Source organism: Phoenix dactylifera, chromosome 1 (assembly GCF_009389715.1).
Source record: "Phoenix dactylifera cultivar Barhee BC4 chromosome 1, palm_55x_up_171113_PBpolish2nd_filt_p, whole genome shotgun sequence".
Lineage (NCBI taxonomy): Eukaryota > Viridiplantae > Streptophyta > Magnoliopsida > Arecales > Arecaceae > Phoenix > Phoenix dactylifera.
Window position 1 is genome coordinate 9355684 of NC_052392.1, and position 17168 is coordinate 9372851.

At 38.4% G+C, this 17168-nt stretch overlaps 2 protein-coding genes and 1 pseudogene across 2 annotated transcripts; all 3 read left to right on the forward strand.

Annotated features, from left to right (window-relative positions):
- The first annotated feature begins 353 nt into the window (after nucleotides 1-353).
- LOC120110542 (glutamate receptor 2.2-like) lies at nucleotides 354-14424 on the forward strand. The gene is made up of 3 exons (XM_039125805.1): nucleotides 354-684; nucleotides 9910-11216; nucleotides 14076-14424. The coding sequence occupies exons 1-3, from the start codon at nucleotides 381-383 to the stop codon at nucleotides 14184-14186; spliced, it is 1722 nt and encodes a 573-aa protein (XP_038981733.1). The 5' UTR covers nucleotides 354-380; the 3' UTR covers nucleotides 14187-14424.
- On the forward strand, nucleotides 2744-3176 carry LOC120110546 (annotated as a pseudogene).
- Nucleotides 14425-14677: 253 nt separating the features above from the next.
- LOC120111312 (glutamate receptor 2.7-like) lies at nucleotides 14678-16906 on the forward strand. The gene is made up of 2 exons (XM_039128227.1): nucleotides 14678-14794; nucleotides 16102-16906. Exons 1-2 carry the CDS (start codon nucleotides 14678-14680, stop codon nucleotides 16672-16674), a joined length of 690 nt encoding a protein of 229 aa, XP_038984155.1. The 3' UTR covers nucleotides 16675-16906.
- The last annotated feature ends 262 nt before the right edge of the window (nucleotides 16907-17168 follow it).

The following is a 17168-nucleotide window of genomic DNA, read 5'->3' on the forward strand; positions in this document are numbered from 1 at the left end:
ACATGAAAGCATAAGAGAGCTCGAGAGTATTTATCTTAAGGGTCCTCTAGAAGTAGTATACATAAGCGAGAGTCGGCGCCCATTGTCCAAAAATTCAAGCATATAGAACGGTCGTTTTTGGGAGCCTATCACAAACGTCAAAAGTCAAGCGTGGGCTTTTCGCCCGCACACCATGCGCCGTGCATATTGTCCGCGCGATTATTGAGTCCACTTGCAATCATAGACGGGCTGTCGCCAGCTGGAGCTTCGTGGGACTTGGCCCTGAACCTAATAAAAATGGGAAGAGACCGTTGACTGGACCGGCTGCACCTCCTCGCCGTCACATGCACCAATACAAAATGAACGGGTTCTCAAGCCCTTTTAGTGTCCCAAGCTTTCACATGAGGAGGTCAACCCATCTCCTTCTTCCTCTCCCCTTTCTTCTCTTTCAACTCCTCGTATCTTCTTCTCTGGGCATCGGGCCTCAAAAGGCCTTCGCTCAAGCCGGCGGTACTCTCGCAGAATCCACCGTGCCATTTGATGTGGGCGTGATCCTGGACACAAGGTCATGGATCGGGAACATAAGCTGGACTTGTATGTCCTTGGCCGTCGAGGATTTCTATGCGGCTCGTCCCAACTACACCACGAGACTCAGGATCCACTTGAGGGACACGGATGAAGATGCCTTTAGTGCGGCATCCGCCGGTACTCTCTCTCTCTCTCTCTCTCTCTCTCTCTCTCTCTCTCTCTGCGAGTGTGTGTGTGTGTGTGTGTGTATTGGGGTATGGCTTTGGTTAACTCGGAGCCTTGAAATATGACTGTGATCTGTTTTAATGACACCGTCGTTGTAGGGAGCTTCAAAGTAAATATCATAATAGTTGACACATGTTAGAGTGGTTGGTTCTATCTACAATTTGCTGTTTGATGCTAGGTGACTATATTTATGAACAATTGAAAATTGTTAGACTTATTTGAGTGGAATTGTGATATGCAGAAAAGAAGGGTGAGATTTATGTATGTATGTACGTACGTGCGCACAGACTTTGATAAAGAAGAGGGTAACCACTCTTCTTGAGTTCATAATCAAAAATGAGGCATTCAAATTAAAAAATCTCCACCAAGTCAATATTTATTACCAATGAAACTACTTTGAAACCACAAATCACTTGTTTTGATATTCTATAACCTAAAGTGAATAGATAAAATGATGTGAGATCATATTTTCTATGGTCTAAGTATTAAAATCTATTGATTTCAATCTATATATATTGTAGCATGCATGTATAAATCATGATTAATAAGGTGAATTTTCAATTTAAATGTTGTACCATATATTTTAGCATGCTAGCACAATGAAAATCGTTCCATATTCATATGACCCATCGGTTAGAGAACACCAAAATATACTATATTTATTTTTTTTGGTATTTTAGTAATATAGATTATAATTAATGATATGAATTTTCAATTTGAATACTTTATTGTTGATTTCAAACTCGAGGGAACTAGATACTCTCGCCTCTCAAAAGGAGCATAATCTATCTTTATCTCTCTCTCTCTCTTTCTGACACACACACACACACACACACATATATATATATAGAGAGAGAGAGAGAGAGAGAGAGAGAGAGAGTTGGACTTGGCTATACTCGAGTGCGTCTCCCCTTAGATCCGGTCATAACAAGATTGGATGATAGGGATTTCAAATAGATAATCTGAGCCATTAGATATAATCTGTTATCTCTAAATTGTCTACACACTAGAAAGCATATGATTTGAAGATCCATAGCCTATCCATCAAGTGGCCAAAAAATAGACAGTTTAAACAACATGAAATAGTACATATTTTTTTGACCACTTGATGCACAGGCTAAAAGTCTCCAAATTGCATAACTTGATTTGTAAGTATTATAAAGATACTAAATCATATGCAATGGCTTGGATCATCGATATGAGACCTCCATCATCCAATCTAGACATGATTGGATCTGAGTTGAGATCCATTTGAGTGTAGCCTAGTCTATCTCTCACTCCACACACACACACACACACACATATAGTTGGACTTGACTACAATCACTACAGAAAAATAGAGGAATGCCGGCATATATATACCGATGCCAGGTAGAAGTATCGGTAATTTTGGCTCCGACGCCAAAATTTGCCGATGCTTCTAAATAGCGTCGGCAGGGATGAAACTAAGACGACACTAATTAGCATTGTCGAAAGCAAATAGTAAGATGATGTTTATAAGTGTCGTCGGATGCCAATGAGGAAAAAAGGCTAGATGATGCTTAAAAGCATCATCGGAATCCTATGCACTAACCCACTTTTAACCTTAACTTCCACTAAACTCTGCCTAAACACTAACCTAAAACGACACTTATAAGCGTCGTCGGAGGCCAAGTCCCCCCATAACTACAATGCCTTATGTACTATTATCATACTTTTTTTGGACCAACGCGCCAGTGTTTTTAGAAATTGCGTCGTTAGATGCATTGTATCCGAATGGGAGAGCACCGCGGATCGCGATCCGCATGCTATTTTGGAAGGAGTTCTCCACTATTCGCTACCAAACAATCCAACTCTCTAAATCAATGCACGCACGCAAAATTTCCGAAATTTCAAACCTCCTGACTCTCCCTCACCTTCCCATCCCCTACAAATATCCCCTTCCCTGCTCCCAAGTCTCTACATTCCTTCTCCAAGCCCTAATCCCCAATCTTCTAATTTGAAACCTTGATTGTAGCTTTCGTTTTTTGAAATGGCGAGAACCAAGTAGATGGCATGAAAGTCCACCAGCGGCAAGGCCCCCCACAAGCAGTTGGCGACGAAGTCGGCTCGAAATCGGCCCCGGCCACCGCTTCTGCTCGAGGATGGTGGCATTGCAGGAAATCTGCAAGTACCAGAAGAGCATAGAGCTTCTCATCCGCAAGCTCCCCTTCTAGTGCCTCGTCCGTGAGATAGTCCAGGACTTCAAGACAGACCTCCACTTCCAAAGCTCCATTGTCGCCACCCTCGAGGAGGCCGCCGAGGTATATCTCGTCGGTCTCTTCAAGGATACCAGCCTTTGCGCCATCCATGCCAAGCGCGTTACCATCATGCCCAAAGACATTCAGCTCAACCGTCAGATCCATGGAAAGAGGGCCTAATCTTATTCCTTAAAAGCGTCGTCAGAATCCTACGCATTAACACACTCTTAACCCTAACTTTCACTAAACTCCGCCTAATCACTAACCTAAGACGATGCTTATAAGCATCGTCAGAAGCTTAGGACTTTAGACAATGTTTATAAGCATCGTCGGAAGCCTAGGACCTAAGACAACGCTTATAAGCATTGTCAGAAGCTTAGGACCTAAGACGACGCTTATAAGTGTCGTCGGAAACCTAGAACCTAAAACGATATTTATAAGCATCGTCAGAGGCTAAGTCCCACCACATTGCTATTAGCCGATGCATACAAGTGTCAGCAAAGGGCAATGCTAATAAGTGTCGCCAATTAGCGATGCTTATAAGCATCGGTAGTTAGCAACACTTTCTTCATCTGTCAGCAATTTTTTTTTCAACACATTGTTGATGCTTGCGACACTTTATAAAGCGTTGCTAATAAAACTAATGATGCTTATAAACATCGGTATAGGCAACAAAAAGCGTCAGCAATGCTCTTTTTTTTGTAGTGAATCAAGTAGATTTCTACTCAGATCCGGTCAGTTCTACATGAGACAATGAAGGTCATACATCGATATATGATTTGGAGATTCCTAACCTATGCATCAAGTGATTATATATATATATATATATATATATATATATATATATATATATATATATATATATATATTATTTAGACTATTCAATTTTTTGACCACTTGATGTATAGACTAAAAGTCTCCAAATCATATGATTCTTTATGTGTAAGTAGTTCAGAGATAGTATATTATATCCAACAGCTCAGATCATCGATGTAAAAACTGTCTTCCAATCTGGATGTTTGCTCTCTTTCCATCCCATCGAATGTACGACGAGATCCATGGGCGGAGTCCCATCTAGATGTGTTGGAAGAGAGTGGTAACATGTCAAATGATGAGGGTAGATAGGCGCGGGCATGCCATAAGTGTTGGATCAGCCCGAAAGATTATGATAATTGAAGGGAGGATAGAGAGTAGCATAGGTCTAAATGCCTTCACCTTCAACGATTTTCTTCATCGTCACACCATCGTTCGAAGGAGGCAGATGTGGATAAGGATAAGGAGTATAGTAGTGGGCTATGGTGGAGATATAGTGCTAGGCTAGAATAATAGAAAGCTAAGTAACTCCTACTCCTAAAGTAGAAACTATGATATACTAAATAGGATAAAATATATTGATTTGATTATCCAAGGGTGCTTTATACAAAGTATAAATCAATTATTTATACTAAAATACAATAAGTATTCACTTGGATAGTTAGTACCTACATTTGGCCTCCACTCTTAATAGTTCTGATAATTGATGCTAGTCATCTACCTGCTATGTTCGTCTACTAGCATGATTCCTTTGCAATACTCGTCAGTCTGATATTCATACTTTGTCAACCCTGGCCTATCATTAACCTTTCTTCGGCTTGTCCCGATATGATTTTTGTTGGCTGTCTCTCCATAATTGTACTGCAGCATGGTTTTCTCAGTCTATTCCTATTATTAGCCATCTAGGTGATCACGTTGGCACTAGACCTTGGCTCTATGCTTGAAAGTCTTGTTTGATTCTACTTTAAAGCTTCCATGTGTGTGGTGTTAAGATATGGTGTAATTGTGTAAATACTAGGCCTGACCAAATTTGAATGGAGATCCACTAATATGTAGCCAATTCTCTCTCTCTCTCTCTCTCTCTCTCTCTCTCTCTCTCTCTCTCTCTCTATATATATATATATATATATATATATATGAAAGAAATTAGTAGTTGGTAATAATTTGGATATTATGAAAATGTGATTTGTCCGTAAATAGATGTGGGCTGTCAACACATGTTGCTTATCATCTAGAAAGATATTCGTAGTTGGTAATGGTTTGGATATTAGAGAAGCATGTCGACAACTTGCACTCATATAAGGATAGCTGGCTATAATCACGATAGGTCGATATAACTTGAGATGGACCCCATATTACACATTGTTGTTACTAAAATTCTTTCAAGGACTTTATTGCCACCCAACCATCCTTTGTTTTATTAAAGGAAAATTTGATGAACCCAAATAATTAATTAAGATGTCCAACCGTCCTTTCTAGATGCTCCTTATTTCATCAAGTATGATCCTTAGATTTTGTTCTAAAGGGGAAGAACTAAGATAAATCCATAAAGTGAAAATGAGAGTGCATTTATCAATTTGTCTTCCTTTACATCTAATTAAATTTCTTTGTATTCTATATGTAACTTTGTAAATATATTGCTACTTTTTAGTAGAGAAGTGAAATGCACTTCTTCATGCACAATATAGCCAAATACATGCAATGCACTTGAGAGAAATCATGGACGGATCTGATCTAAAGACACTTCTATTAATATAATTTTATTTGCTAAGGACTCGCAGAGTTCCTAGAAGAAAGGGGCCAAGTTGAGATGCCATATATGCATGAGAAAATCATGCAATTTGATCGGTAAAATAGTTAATGGCAGGTTCAAAGTAATGACAATAAACATTTTGCTAACATTAATTAAGTTAAACACTTCTGAACCTTATAAAATATTAATTCTCATCTTGCTTAGTTTCATCTTAGGTCTCAGGTCTCTAGTGTCTGATAAAAAGTTGATATGGTCTCGGAGTATGAGTAATTTAACATCTACTCAGTGACACTAATGTTGGAAATTTACATATAAACTATTATTCAAGTAGGAACTTGTAAATAAAAATAAATTTCTTTGTATGCTTGTACCTCAGGAATGTGCATATAACTTAATGTTAGAAAAAAGGATCTACAAGTATTTTTTTCATCCATATAATCCGAAATCGGCAGACAATTGTCGAATTCACTTAAGCTTGTAATTCTTACCCACATACGTAATTTGTAGTTGAACCAGGGATATGGAAATAATTTTCCTCAGCTTGGTCCTTACAAAGTAGGTCGGTAGGGTATCCGCCGACTTCATGTAAAGCTTTATAATTTATATTGCCCAAGTCTGGGCGGCTTTCCACGCGAACAAAACATCGTCAAAAAGGAGAGATTCCGGCGGGTCGCGATGCTTTCCGTCGCCCGACCTCCCTCCTCCTCCTACTCGCCTCCTCGAGTCGTAAGGTACGGGCCGGTCCCAAACCCTAGTTTTCCCGAATCCAAGAAATCATTTTCTTGAACTGTGCCAAGAACGGTTCTTTCTTTCTCCTGCGCTTTCCCTTTATCTTTTACCGAAGAATTTTTGGGCGTTTATTCTTCGTATCTGGCTTCGTTTCGTGTATTATTTGATTACGTGTCCTGATTCTGTGGTATCTTGATCTTGCTACCGTATTTGCAATGGTTTATAGTTGAATGCGTTCGGTTCTTTGTGCAATATATGTTGAACCTAAACCATTTGTGCCTAAAGATAAACTCTCATGTTCCAAATGTTCAGAAGGCTTGATTAAGGGATTGAATCAAATAAAATAGTATATTGAAAGCCTAACATCTCTAGGAAAATGAGAAGTTTTAGCATGCTGAAAATATAAATCTTAGCATAGAATTTTGGTTGATTATTTGGTGAGAATAGGTTGGGTTTTTTTCAATCGAACTGTGGTCCATCAAGTTTTAGAACTTCCTGTGACTGGCAATTAACCTGATGACATGCCAGCCCAGTTTGTCAACCCGCAAAAGATTCAATGCTGAAATCATGACCAAGAAAGGGATCAGCGGTAACATCTGGAAGGCTTTGATAAAAGTGTTTTCTGTGAATCAGTATTTTTATTTTTATTTTCTTTTTATTTATTTCATTAGTTTTTTGACATTACTCAGAAATTTCTTCCATGGGTTATGTTTTACAAGATTCTTTAATTCACCCAAAAAATTAGTTCCCATTAGATCGATGGAGTGTTTGAAATTATTCTTTGATCCTGGAATCCTATCTGAAAAAGTGAGATGAGTGTAATTGTAATGAGTAGGACTAGCATTATTTTGACTGGGGATTAGAGTTTAAGATTAAGTATAGGTTGGATTCAATCCATGACATTGGAAAGATCTGTTTTGTACATGTTAATAATATAATCTACGAATTTCTTTGATTTTTGTAACCATGAGTGCTTAAACTTGGCGCTAGAAACCCCCCAAGAAGATGCAATGATTTTGACCATGAAAAAGATATTAAAATCTGACAATCAGTGGTTTAACTTTGCAATTGAGGCACAATTAGAAATAGTAAAGTGACCATAAAGGATTAAACAATCAAAGAAATGTCCTAATACGTTAAGGAAAAATGAGGCGGAAGTAGTAATGTGAACTTGATTAAAATGGGTTCCTGCATGATAGTGAAGCATTTGCTTTGTTCATTTGATGGAAAACTCTAGTGGCAGAACTCCTGTTCATGGTTATTTTGTAGTTCAGAAAGGGGGAAACTGACACACAAGCACCTAAACTAAATATGCCGATCTTTTTTGATGATTACCAACATCTTTATTACCTGGACCTTAGGTTTATCCCAAAGTACCTGCACTCGACACTTAAACATGGACATTGATATGACTTGGACTCTATAAGAAGAAATTTTTTTATATTGAGAATCATGCCTTCATCCAATGCACAGCCTTGTCCATATAATGTAGAACAACATATAGTTTCCTTTAATATATCTTCTTTTAGCAAAGAACCCATAGACAATTACCAATGTACAATTGATTTGATTTTAGAAACATTTTAATAAAACTTGTTGGCACAAACGTTGGAACATATTGTCAGAATTGAATCTTGCAAAAGAAATCCTGAATGGGTTGATACTTGATAATTTCTTACCATTGTTTCTAAAGTTTTCATGAAAGCTATATGATCGTGATTGACTTTGTTTACCATGAAATATGAGAAGCAAGCATTGGTGGGTGCGTGCCAACCCCTATGTACCGGCCATCATGTAAGATTGGACGCATTGGTGGATTCCCCTGGGAACTTGCATATAATAATGTGCATTAACTATAAAAAGGGCTGCTATACTGACCTTATCTTACACCTAGAAATCTATGTTTGAACTGAATGGCCTCCCAATAGGTTCTTGTTTTCTTTTCTCTTCCATTCATCTTTTACTTCTTTCTTAGGTCAATCTAATGTTCCGCCTAAAATTAGTCTGTATTAGTTTAGGTACTTTCATACTTTTTAACTAATTCAAATATAAAAATCTTGTTGTTGCACATGTAAGAGGTAATTTTATAAATTTAGTTCACACTTTAAAAACTTATATGATAACTCTTTTGAAATGTGTGATGCATTTGTTGTGTCATTGTTACTAGATTGCAATTAATGTAGATTAATACCAATGTGTGTGCACATCTATCATCAAGCAATAGAGTTGTTTCTCCTCCTTCCCTTGATAGGTATTGATTACAAAGATGATATCATCTCACCCAAGGTTGGTGGAACCCTCGCGAACGGGACGGTTCTGGCCGTTCCAAACCGTACCGGTGGCTCGCCGGTACGATTCCGACAACGGAAATGAGACCCATTGCCGGAGCCGGAAAAGGAGAAGGAAAGAGAGAATGAGAGGGAGAGAGAGAGGTCGGGATGCCGGCGGAGGGCTGCCAGAGGGCGCGGCCGGTTCTGTTTCGAACAAAACTAGGGCTCGGCCATAGCTTAAAAAATTTTGCGATTTTTAAGTAAAAGATTTTGCAATTTTTAAGTAAAGTCGGCAAGCGATTTGCCGACTTTACTTAAAAATCACAAAATTTTTTAAGCCGCGGCCGATTTTTCTATTTCGAACGGCCTCCGCCGGCCCTCTGCCGGTGTCTACCACCCTCCGCCAGCCTCCTTCCCTCTTTCCCCCTTCTCTCTCTCTCTTTTTCTCTCTCCCACGATACCATGCCCTCTGTCGGTATAGGCCTGACACGGTCTGTACTAACTTGTGCCGCCGGAGAACCGGTACGGTGCTCGGTATCGATTCCTCCGACCCTGATCTCACCCAAGATAGGTCTAAAGAACAACTAAACCATGATATTACGATTTTTGTGGTTCACCAACATGCAGTCATAAGGCATGAACTTGTAGAAAAGAATGAGGTTTAAACTAAGCGGCTTTGTAAGATGTATTGTGATGTCCTGAATTTTTGATGGGTAAGCTGGGCTTGATTAAGTGATTGTAAAGTCACTATATCTCTATATTCTTGTGAGCACTACAATTTGATTAAGATTTGAAGACTGGTGTCTTTCCAAACAGACCTGCTTTATTATGTGCTTTGTTTCTTTTCTCTACCTAATAAATATGTGCCCATAATTGCTTATTTACATAATACAACATGATGAAAACTATGTATCATTAAGCAGAGATTCTGATAGTAAAACTTTTCTGGTTTTATGGGTGAAGAAGTATAAGATAAGCATAATAATAAAATTGTTTTGTGTTTGTTTATGTGTGTGCATTATGTGTGTTGCATGTTGCATGGTCATTGATTGAAAACATGAAAGTGCCTAATGTTGGTGACAAGTGAGTTCTTTGGAATTAGGTACTTTTAGAAATGGATCTATGCTATTATCTCCAAAATAGATGATGCAGTTTAAGGAGAAGCACCCACTGGCTGAATGAGCCATAGGATTCTGGATTGACTTGATTGAGTGGTTCGAGGAATCAGGTTCTTTGAAAATGCACATGATTTATATCGGGGTGACTATTTATGAATTTACTGACTGCAGTTCGAATAAACTTTCTACTAGCCTCATATATTGCTATATCAAATTGTTATGGCATATATTATTTGTGGAGCGTCATCATTGCTAACATTTCTATGGGAATGCAGCTATCGATCTTCTGAAGAATGTTCAAGTGCAAGCAATTATCGGGCCACAAACATCAACCCAGGCTAAGTTTGTAATAGAACTTGGAGACAAAACTCAGGTCCCAATCATTTCTTTCTCAGCAAAGAGCCCATCTCTTTCTTCCCAAAATTCATACTTTATTCACACTGCATGGAGTGACTCCTCTCAAGCAAAAGTTATTGCTTCTATTGTTCAAGCCTTCAAATGGAGGGAAGTTGTTCCTATCTTTGAAGATAGTGACTATGGTAGTGGAATTGTACCTTATCTGGTCGATGCCTTCCAAGAAATTGGTGCCCGTGTCCCATATAGGAGCAAAATCCCTGTTTCAGCTACTAAGAATAAAATTTTAAATGAGCTCTACAAGTTGAAAAACAAACAGACAAGGGTCTTTGTTGTGCACATGACATATTCTTTAGGCCTTCAGCTATTTTCAAGTGCAAACAAAGCTGGAATGATGAAAGAAGGGTATGTCTGGATCACAACGTATGGCTTAACAGATCTTGTGGATCTAAATGGTTCATCAGCCATCAGTGTAATGAAAGGTGTCTTGGGTGTAAAGCCTTATATTAGAGAAACCAACAAGCTCCGTGATTTCAAGGTGAGGTGGAGAAAGAAATATTATCAGGAAGATCCAAATGCTGAAGTACGTGAGCCCACCACTTTTGGTTTATGGGCTTATGACACGGTGTGGTCACTTGCTGCAGCAGCAGAGGGTCTCAAAAGTACAAACTATACATCTCAAGAGTTTGATGTCTATAACAGCTCAACTGACTTGGCAACACTTGGATTATCTCTTACTGGCCCAAATCTGCGCAGTCAGATAATAAACAGCTATTTTGATGGCATGAGTGGGAAATTTCATTTCATTGATGGCCAGTTAGAGTCCGGTGCCTTTGAGATAATTAATGTGGTACGACATGGTAAGAGAAGGGTTGGGTTTTGGACTCCAGCATACAACCTTTCTCGGCATATGGACATGAAGGCTGATCTTAAATTCATTATATGGCCTGGTGACACTAAGACTGTACCTAAGGGATGGGAGTGGCCAACAAGTGGGAAAAAGCTCAGAATTGGGGTTCCAGTAAAACCTGGGTTTCCCCAATTTGTTAAAGTCGAAAAGGATAATAAAAATAATAGCCGGATTGGAAAAGCATACTGCACAGATGTGTTTGATGCTGTAATGGCTGCACTACCTTATCATGTCCCTTATGAATATGTGCCCTATGAAGATGCCAAGGGAGAGAGCAATGGGACGTATGATGATCTTGTTTACCAGGTCTATCTTAAGGTGAGCGACAATTATTTGCATTTACTTATTCTTTTAACTTGGGGAAAAGTAGGTTTTCCTCCCAACAATCATGTACTTCTATGACCACTATGGATCTGTAGTTCTTGCTGCATATAGAACAGCTTTTCCGCTATATAATTGTTAAGCCTAGCTTTCATGCTCTGAAGTTTCAAATTCTTTTTTGTGTCTCTCTTTTTTTTCATTCTCTTTCTTCTTTTTTTTTCATTCTTTCGAGAACCAAGCCCAGCCAAAAAATGAGGGTAAGGGTGGGATTGATTCCAGGTCTCCACACAAGAGACTTTACCAATACATCCAGTTGGCAACCTCATTTTCAAAGACATGTAGGTTCAATGATTTGTATTCTGTGCCTTGTTATGAAGTTGTTAAAAGATAAGGGGAACTGAAATCTCATAATAAAATTTGTCATTAGTTGATTCGACAGCGATGACCTTTAAGACTTCCTAACTGATTGTAGCATAAGTATGATTAGCATTCCAATAGGTGGCAAATGAATTGATGGGTAACGAAGGGGTCATGAGCTCCTACATTACATTATCTGTTGGGGCTTGCCTACATGAATTGTTGTGAATCAAATGATCTTCTTACTAATTCAAATCATTATTTAGATTGGTTTAATGGAAATTCAATATTTCTGTTCACAATGCCTGTTTAAATATTATTCAAAATGTGATTTGTATTGACCAATTTGATTAGTTTGTAATTATTTACATATTAAATTGACATCCTTGATCCTAATCATTTTTTCTCATGTCATTGTGATTTGGAGTTTATCTGTGTCACTATTGGTTGAAATTTAAGCCATTACTATAAAACACCTCATAACTAAAGATAAAAAATATATTGTTCACAGTTTGTAATTTCAGATTCATATATTCTTGTTAATAGTATTTTAGCACATATCCTATTGAAAATTTCTCCTTGCAGTTAGGCCTCAAAAACTGAATAGGCTATGTGTGCTATTCAAAGTTTTAGATTCTTATAGGTGTATATTTGCAGCTACCTTGTCTTCAGCGCTGTTCAAGTTGCTGCTTCTATAGTGAGATTCAAACACCAAATTGTGCTTTTCTTTAGCACTTCCCTCGCCTGCTTTGCCTATCGGTTTGTGTTACCTACTCCTATCCTTTGTATCTTCTCCTACCTCTCTTCCTTCATTGCCCTAGCCCTTCCCTTCAATTGCTCTTTTCCTCCATGAGCCCACTAAACCCTCCATTTTCAATCCCATCTAGAAGGGCCCTCTGGTCTTGAGCTCCTCGGAGGTCTTCTTTTTTAACCCTGTAGTTGGCTTGTCTGCTGTGGGCTTTGTCGGGGCCAGCTTAGGGATGAGATCGTTGACTGTGGTGGTAATGATCTCATTGGGAACCACTACTCGGGTTTCAGTAGCAAAAAATTAGGCATTTGGTATTATAGGCCATATCAGAGGGAAATTACAGGTCACTGGAACTTGTGCCTCTTTCATTGACATCACCACGACTTGGCATTGGAGGATGAGTCCTTGCCACTACATCTATCCACATCAAAGTGGCCTTCAACCAGGGCCTTTAGTCCTCGATGTTTTACCTGGATGATGTCCCCCTCAACCCCTCACTCAGCTTTTAACCTTGAAGATGTTGGAAAGTATCATATCAAAGTGATTGATGTGGCGAGCTAGTATCACTCCCAACTATTGCTTATTACCAAAGACCTCATCTGATTAGTTTGTCAAACACTGATGACCATGTCATTCTTGTAGATTCCAAAGAATGTATTGGGATTGGGTGGTTGTTGGGTCCTTGATAATAGAGAATCTCATTGGCTTAAGAAAAGTGGCATAAAGAGGAAGGCAAGAGGAGATGGATTTTTCGCTCTTTCTATTAAGTTTTAATGGGTAATTACCAAAGATTTTTATGGTTTTCTGATAATCCAATGCCTAATATTTAACTAACAACCAATTCTAGGAAACTAGATCAGTATGGCTGCTAGAATATATAAATCTGCAGGTAAATATGGCCTTTTAAATGGTAAATGCACTATGATGAGGGTATATATGGACAAGTATCCTAGAGAAAAACTGAAAAATATGTATCCATGAATGATATGCTTTATGCTTTTCTTATAACATCATCTCATTTCAAAGGATCATATGCTGTAAGGTTTGGATTAGATTTCTAAATTCCATAATTCTTTTCTTTGTTGGAAGTGGTTATGTTTGCTTTTAGCGATAGTCCCTTTTTGTGATTTTATGCAGGTTTGAAATTATTTATTACATTCTACTTTATGTTTTAATTAAAGATCTAAGTTGATGAGTTAGATTTTAAACATCTTTTTTTTTTGGTAGCATTTTCCTTTTGACCAAGCTGTAGTAAGTCTTTATGATGTAAGATGTCATTCTGATCTCTTTGTAGTCAGATTTTCAATCTGAAATATGCGAGAACCTCGATAATTAATGTAAATATCTAGGACATGAGGAAATGTTATTTTAAAAAAAAATGTTAGAATATTATCTTTTGAGCATTTTATTGAAGTTTTCTGTAAGTAACATGCACAACTTAAAGGCCAAGAATCCGCTATGCTTTTAAACAAAAGCAAATGGACATCTAAGGCTTTATGATCCATGTTCACATAAAAATATATGCTTCCTCTGTGTGCAACAATATCTGCCTTATAACAATTGAGACCTGCAGTCAGATTATTCAATTCTCCATGTTCGCATGAAAATATATGCTTCCTCTGTGTGCAACAATATCTGCCTTATAACAATTGAGACCTGCAGTCAGATTATTAAATTTAAAATACTGGCACATCTTGTTACTACAGAGGGCCTCTATTAATTTTGTTTTTCTCATTTGGAGCCGAATGCAGAACCTTGATGCTGTGGTGGGTGATGTGACAATCATAGCCAATCGATCTTTATATGTGGATTTCACATTGCCATACACTGAATCAGGGGTGTCCATGCTCGGTACCTATTAAGGACGAGCGCCATAAAAGTGCATGGACCTTCTTGGAACCATTGACTACTGATCTTTGGTTGGCGAGTGGTGCTTTCTTTGTCTTCACAGGGTTTGTGGTGTGGTTTCTTGAACACCGGATCAACAATGAGTTTTAGAGGTTCACCTGCACGTCAACTTGGTACTGTCTTCTATTTCTCCTTTTCCACACTTGTCTTTGCACATAGGGAGAAGGTGACAAGCAACTTGTCAAGGGTTGTGGTGATTCATATGGGTGTTTGTTGTTCTCATACTTCAGTCTAGTTATACTTGCCAGCCTTAACCTCAATGCTCACAGTGCAACAACTTCAGCCAACTGTCACTTGATGTAGATGAGCTCATTCGAAGTGGGGAACCATGTTGGATACCTTGAATGACTCTTTCATGCCTGGGCTTTTGAAGCGGTTTGAATTTCAATGAGTCAAGGATTTATAGCTTACAACTCTCCTGAGGAGTATCATGAGGCCTTGTCCAATGGAACTGTTGCAGCCATTGTTGATGAGATACCTTACATCAAAGTATTCCTCTCCATGTACTGTAACAAGTATGCCATGGTTGGGACGTACCTACAAGACTGATGGATTTGGATTTGTAAGTAACATTTTCAAATTTGATGCATACATACAATAGAAACACAAGCATGCACATAAGTCATAGTCTCAAGCATTGAACTATAACCTGGAAAATACCTACCTTTAACATGTACACGTAATTATTTACTTTATCAATTACTAACTTGCTAGTAAGGAGTCCTGAAATCTATTAAGTAGAAGATAAAGAAAGGGAGCTAGTTCAAACTTTATGGTGTGAGATTTTTGCTATATATGCAAATAAAAAAAGGAAAAAGAAAAAAAAAAGAAAAAAGATCTGTACCATTTAGCTGTTATGTTTGTAGGGCAAAGTGTATAGGGGAAAACACCCATGTGATATGGCATGCTTAAATGCAGAACTGAAATCTATCCTTCTATATTAATAACCATGACGAGCATTATCTCATCTAATTTTGTGTTTGCATTATGAATGAATATAACGAGAAAGGGAAGTTGTTGGCAACTTTATCGTATTCTTACAAGTTACAATTTTCATCCAGGCAATCGTTAGTGCCTGGGTTCTTTCCTGCAAGTTTGAGCCCGTATCTTAACATACTTTCCTTCTATATTGTTTCAACACAACCATGACATAGTTTATCGGCTTTCATAAACTTCATTCTAGTAGAGCATATTCTATGCTCCACCAAGCATGTTTATTTTTAACTATTCAATTACCAGTCTAACTAGAGATCCTATTTCGCATTCTCCTCGTTGCTACACTAATATGTCCTCACCAAGGAATGCTGAACCGGCTGGTACAGGCTGGTTCAGCCTATACCAAATCGGTCCGGTCTCTGACTAGTTCGATTTGGCGTTAGAAAACGTCACCGATCTGTATCGGCGCATACCGGCTAGGCCAAATTTTTTTGAGCATTTGGATGCGTGAATTAGGCCGAACTAGTGGTACCGGTTCGGTACCGGTACAGTACACCGAATCGATCCAGTGGCCGACCGGTACGTCTATTAGTACCGGTTCGGCGATCCTTGGTCCTCACCTCTTCAAGTCTAAAATGCTCAAACTGCAATTTGTACGGCATTGTTTGTTTCATAATATCTCTTTACATCCAACTGGTTTGATATGCAAATGCAGGACGTTGGTGTCATTCTTCCATACTATGAATGGTTTTTTGTGGGCTAGTTGTCTCTGTAATCTTTCGGAATATACAAGTTTCTAGAAATCCCAGCAAACATTATAATTTACTGATCCATCAAATTTAAGCTTAGGAGTAAATGCAGAGGAAACTTGAAGCAACAATTCTAGAACCATCTTTCCTGACATTGTATCTTTGTTTATTTCCTCTATTACAGGTCTTCCCAAAGGGTTCGCCTTTGGTTCCTGATGTATCGAGGGCAATTCTAAATGTAACAGAGAGTGCAAAAATGAACGAGATTGAGAGAGAATTATATAGGAATGGAAGCTGTTCTGACCAAAGGGATACAACCATCACTTCAGATAGTCTTACATTTAATAGTTTTTGGGGTCTATTCCTCATAACTGGGGTTGCTACCCTTTGTGCCTTAGTTCTTCATTTGGGTAGCTTTCTTTATGAACATCGAAATATATTGAGAACTTGTGATTCGGAGAACTCTGTACGTCAGAAGTTTGCTCTGCTGGCCAAACTCTATGATCAAGCAGATCCATCCCTGCATGGACCAAAGAAGACAGGAACTGGGGATGAGCAGGTAATAAGCGATGTTGTGCCTTCACTTCATAACAGCGAACTGCAAAGCCCATCAAGCATCTCCAATTATGAACATGGATACTTTGGGCCTGAGGATGATACAGGAACCCCACCAGAGGAACCAGGAACTCCAGGTAGAGAGGTTGCTAGTCGTAATCCAGACCCTCCATCATTTGCAGAGATGCTTAATGAGAGGTAATGTCATTTCCATGTCTAAATACTGATTTTCACTATTTTAAATGGTCATGTGGCTGTTCCACAGTTAACACCGGAAGGTCATTTGTCTAATATTTCTTTATTAAGCATGAAAAGAATCATGTCAAAAAGAGAGAGAAAATCTAGACATTAACACAATTATCTTTTGGTAATGGACAGCAGATGTGATCCTATTATAGAATCTTTTTCTTGATGATATGAGGTACTTTGTACGATTTCTGGTTGTTTTTGTTTTAGAAATGTGATTTATGATAGTTCTGTAGTTATCTCCTTGTTCCTAAATCTCTCAAGTTGGATGCTGTCACACTGGTGTTTTATTTAATTTAGAGGAATAAATGTCTCACAAATCATAAACACCATTTCAAGTAACTTAAGGCCTCATTTGGTATTCCAGTAGGAGAGCCGAAAAGCATTTCATGAAGGGTCATAATCTCTTTTGGATGATTTTAAGGTGCTTAATAAAAATAAATAGCTTTC

Excerpts from the sequence above, each read along its gene's own strand:
- LOC120110542 (XM_039125805.1), top strand. The coding sequence starts at position 381 with ATGAGGAGGTCAACCCATCTCCTTCTTCCTCTCCCCTTTCTTCTCTTT. Across the intron at positions 685-9,909 it reads CTTTAGTGCGGCATCCGCCG|CTATCGATCTTCTGAAGAAT; the intron begins GTACTCTCTCTC and ends ATGGGAATGCAG. Across the intron at positions 11,217-14,075 it reads TTTACCAGGTCTATCTTAAG|AACCTTGATGCTGTGGTGGG; the intron begins GTGAGCGACAAT and ends AGCCGAATGCAG.
- LOC120111312 (XM_039128227.1), top strand. The coding sequence starts at position 14,678 with ATGGAACTGTTGCAGCCATTGTTGATGAGATACCTTACATCAAAGTAT. Across the intron at positions 14,795-16,101 it reads AGACTGATGGATTTGGATTT|GTCTTCCCAAAGGGTTCGCC; the intron begins GTAAGTAACATT and ends CCTCTATTACAG.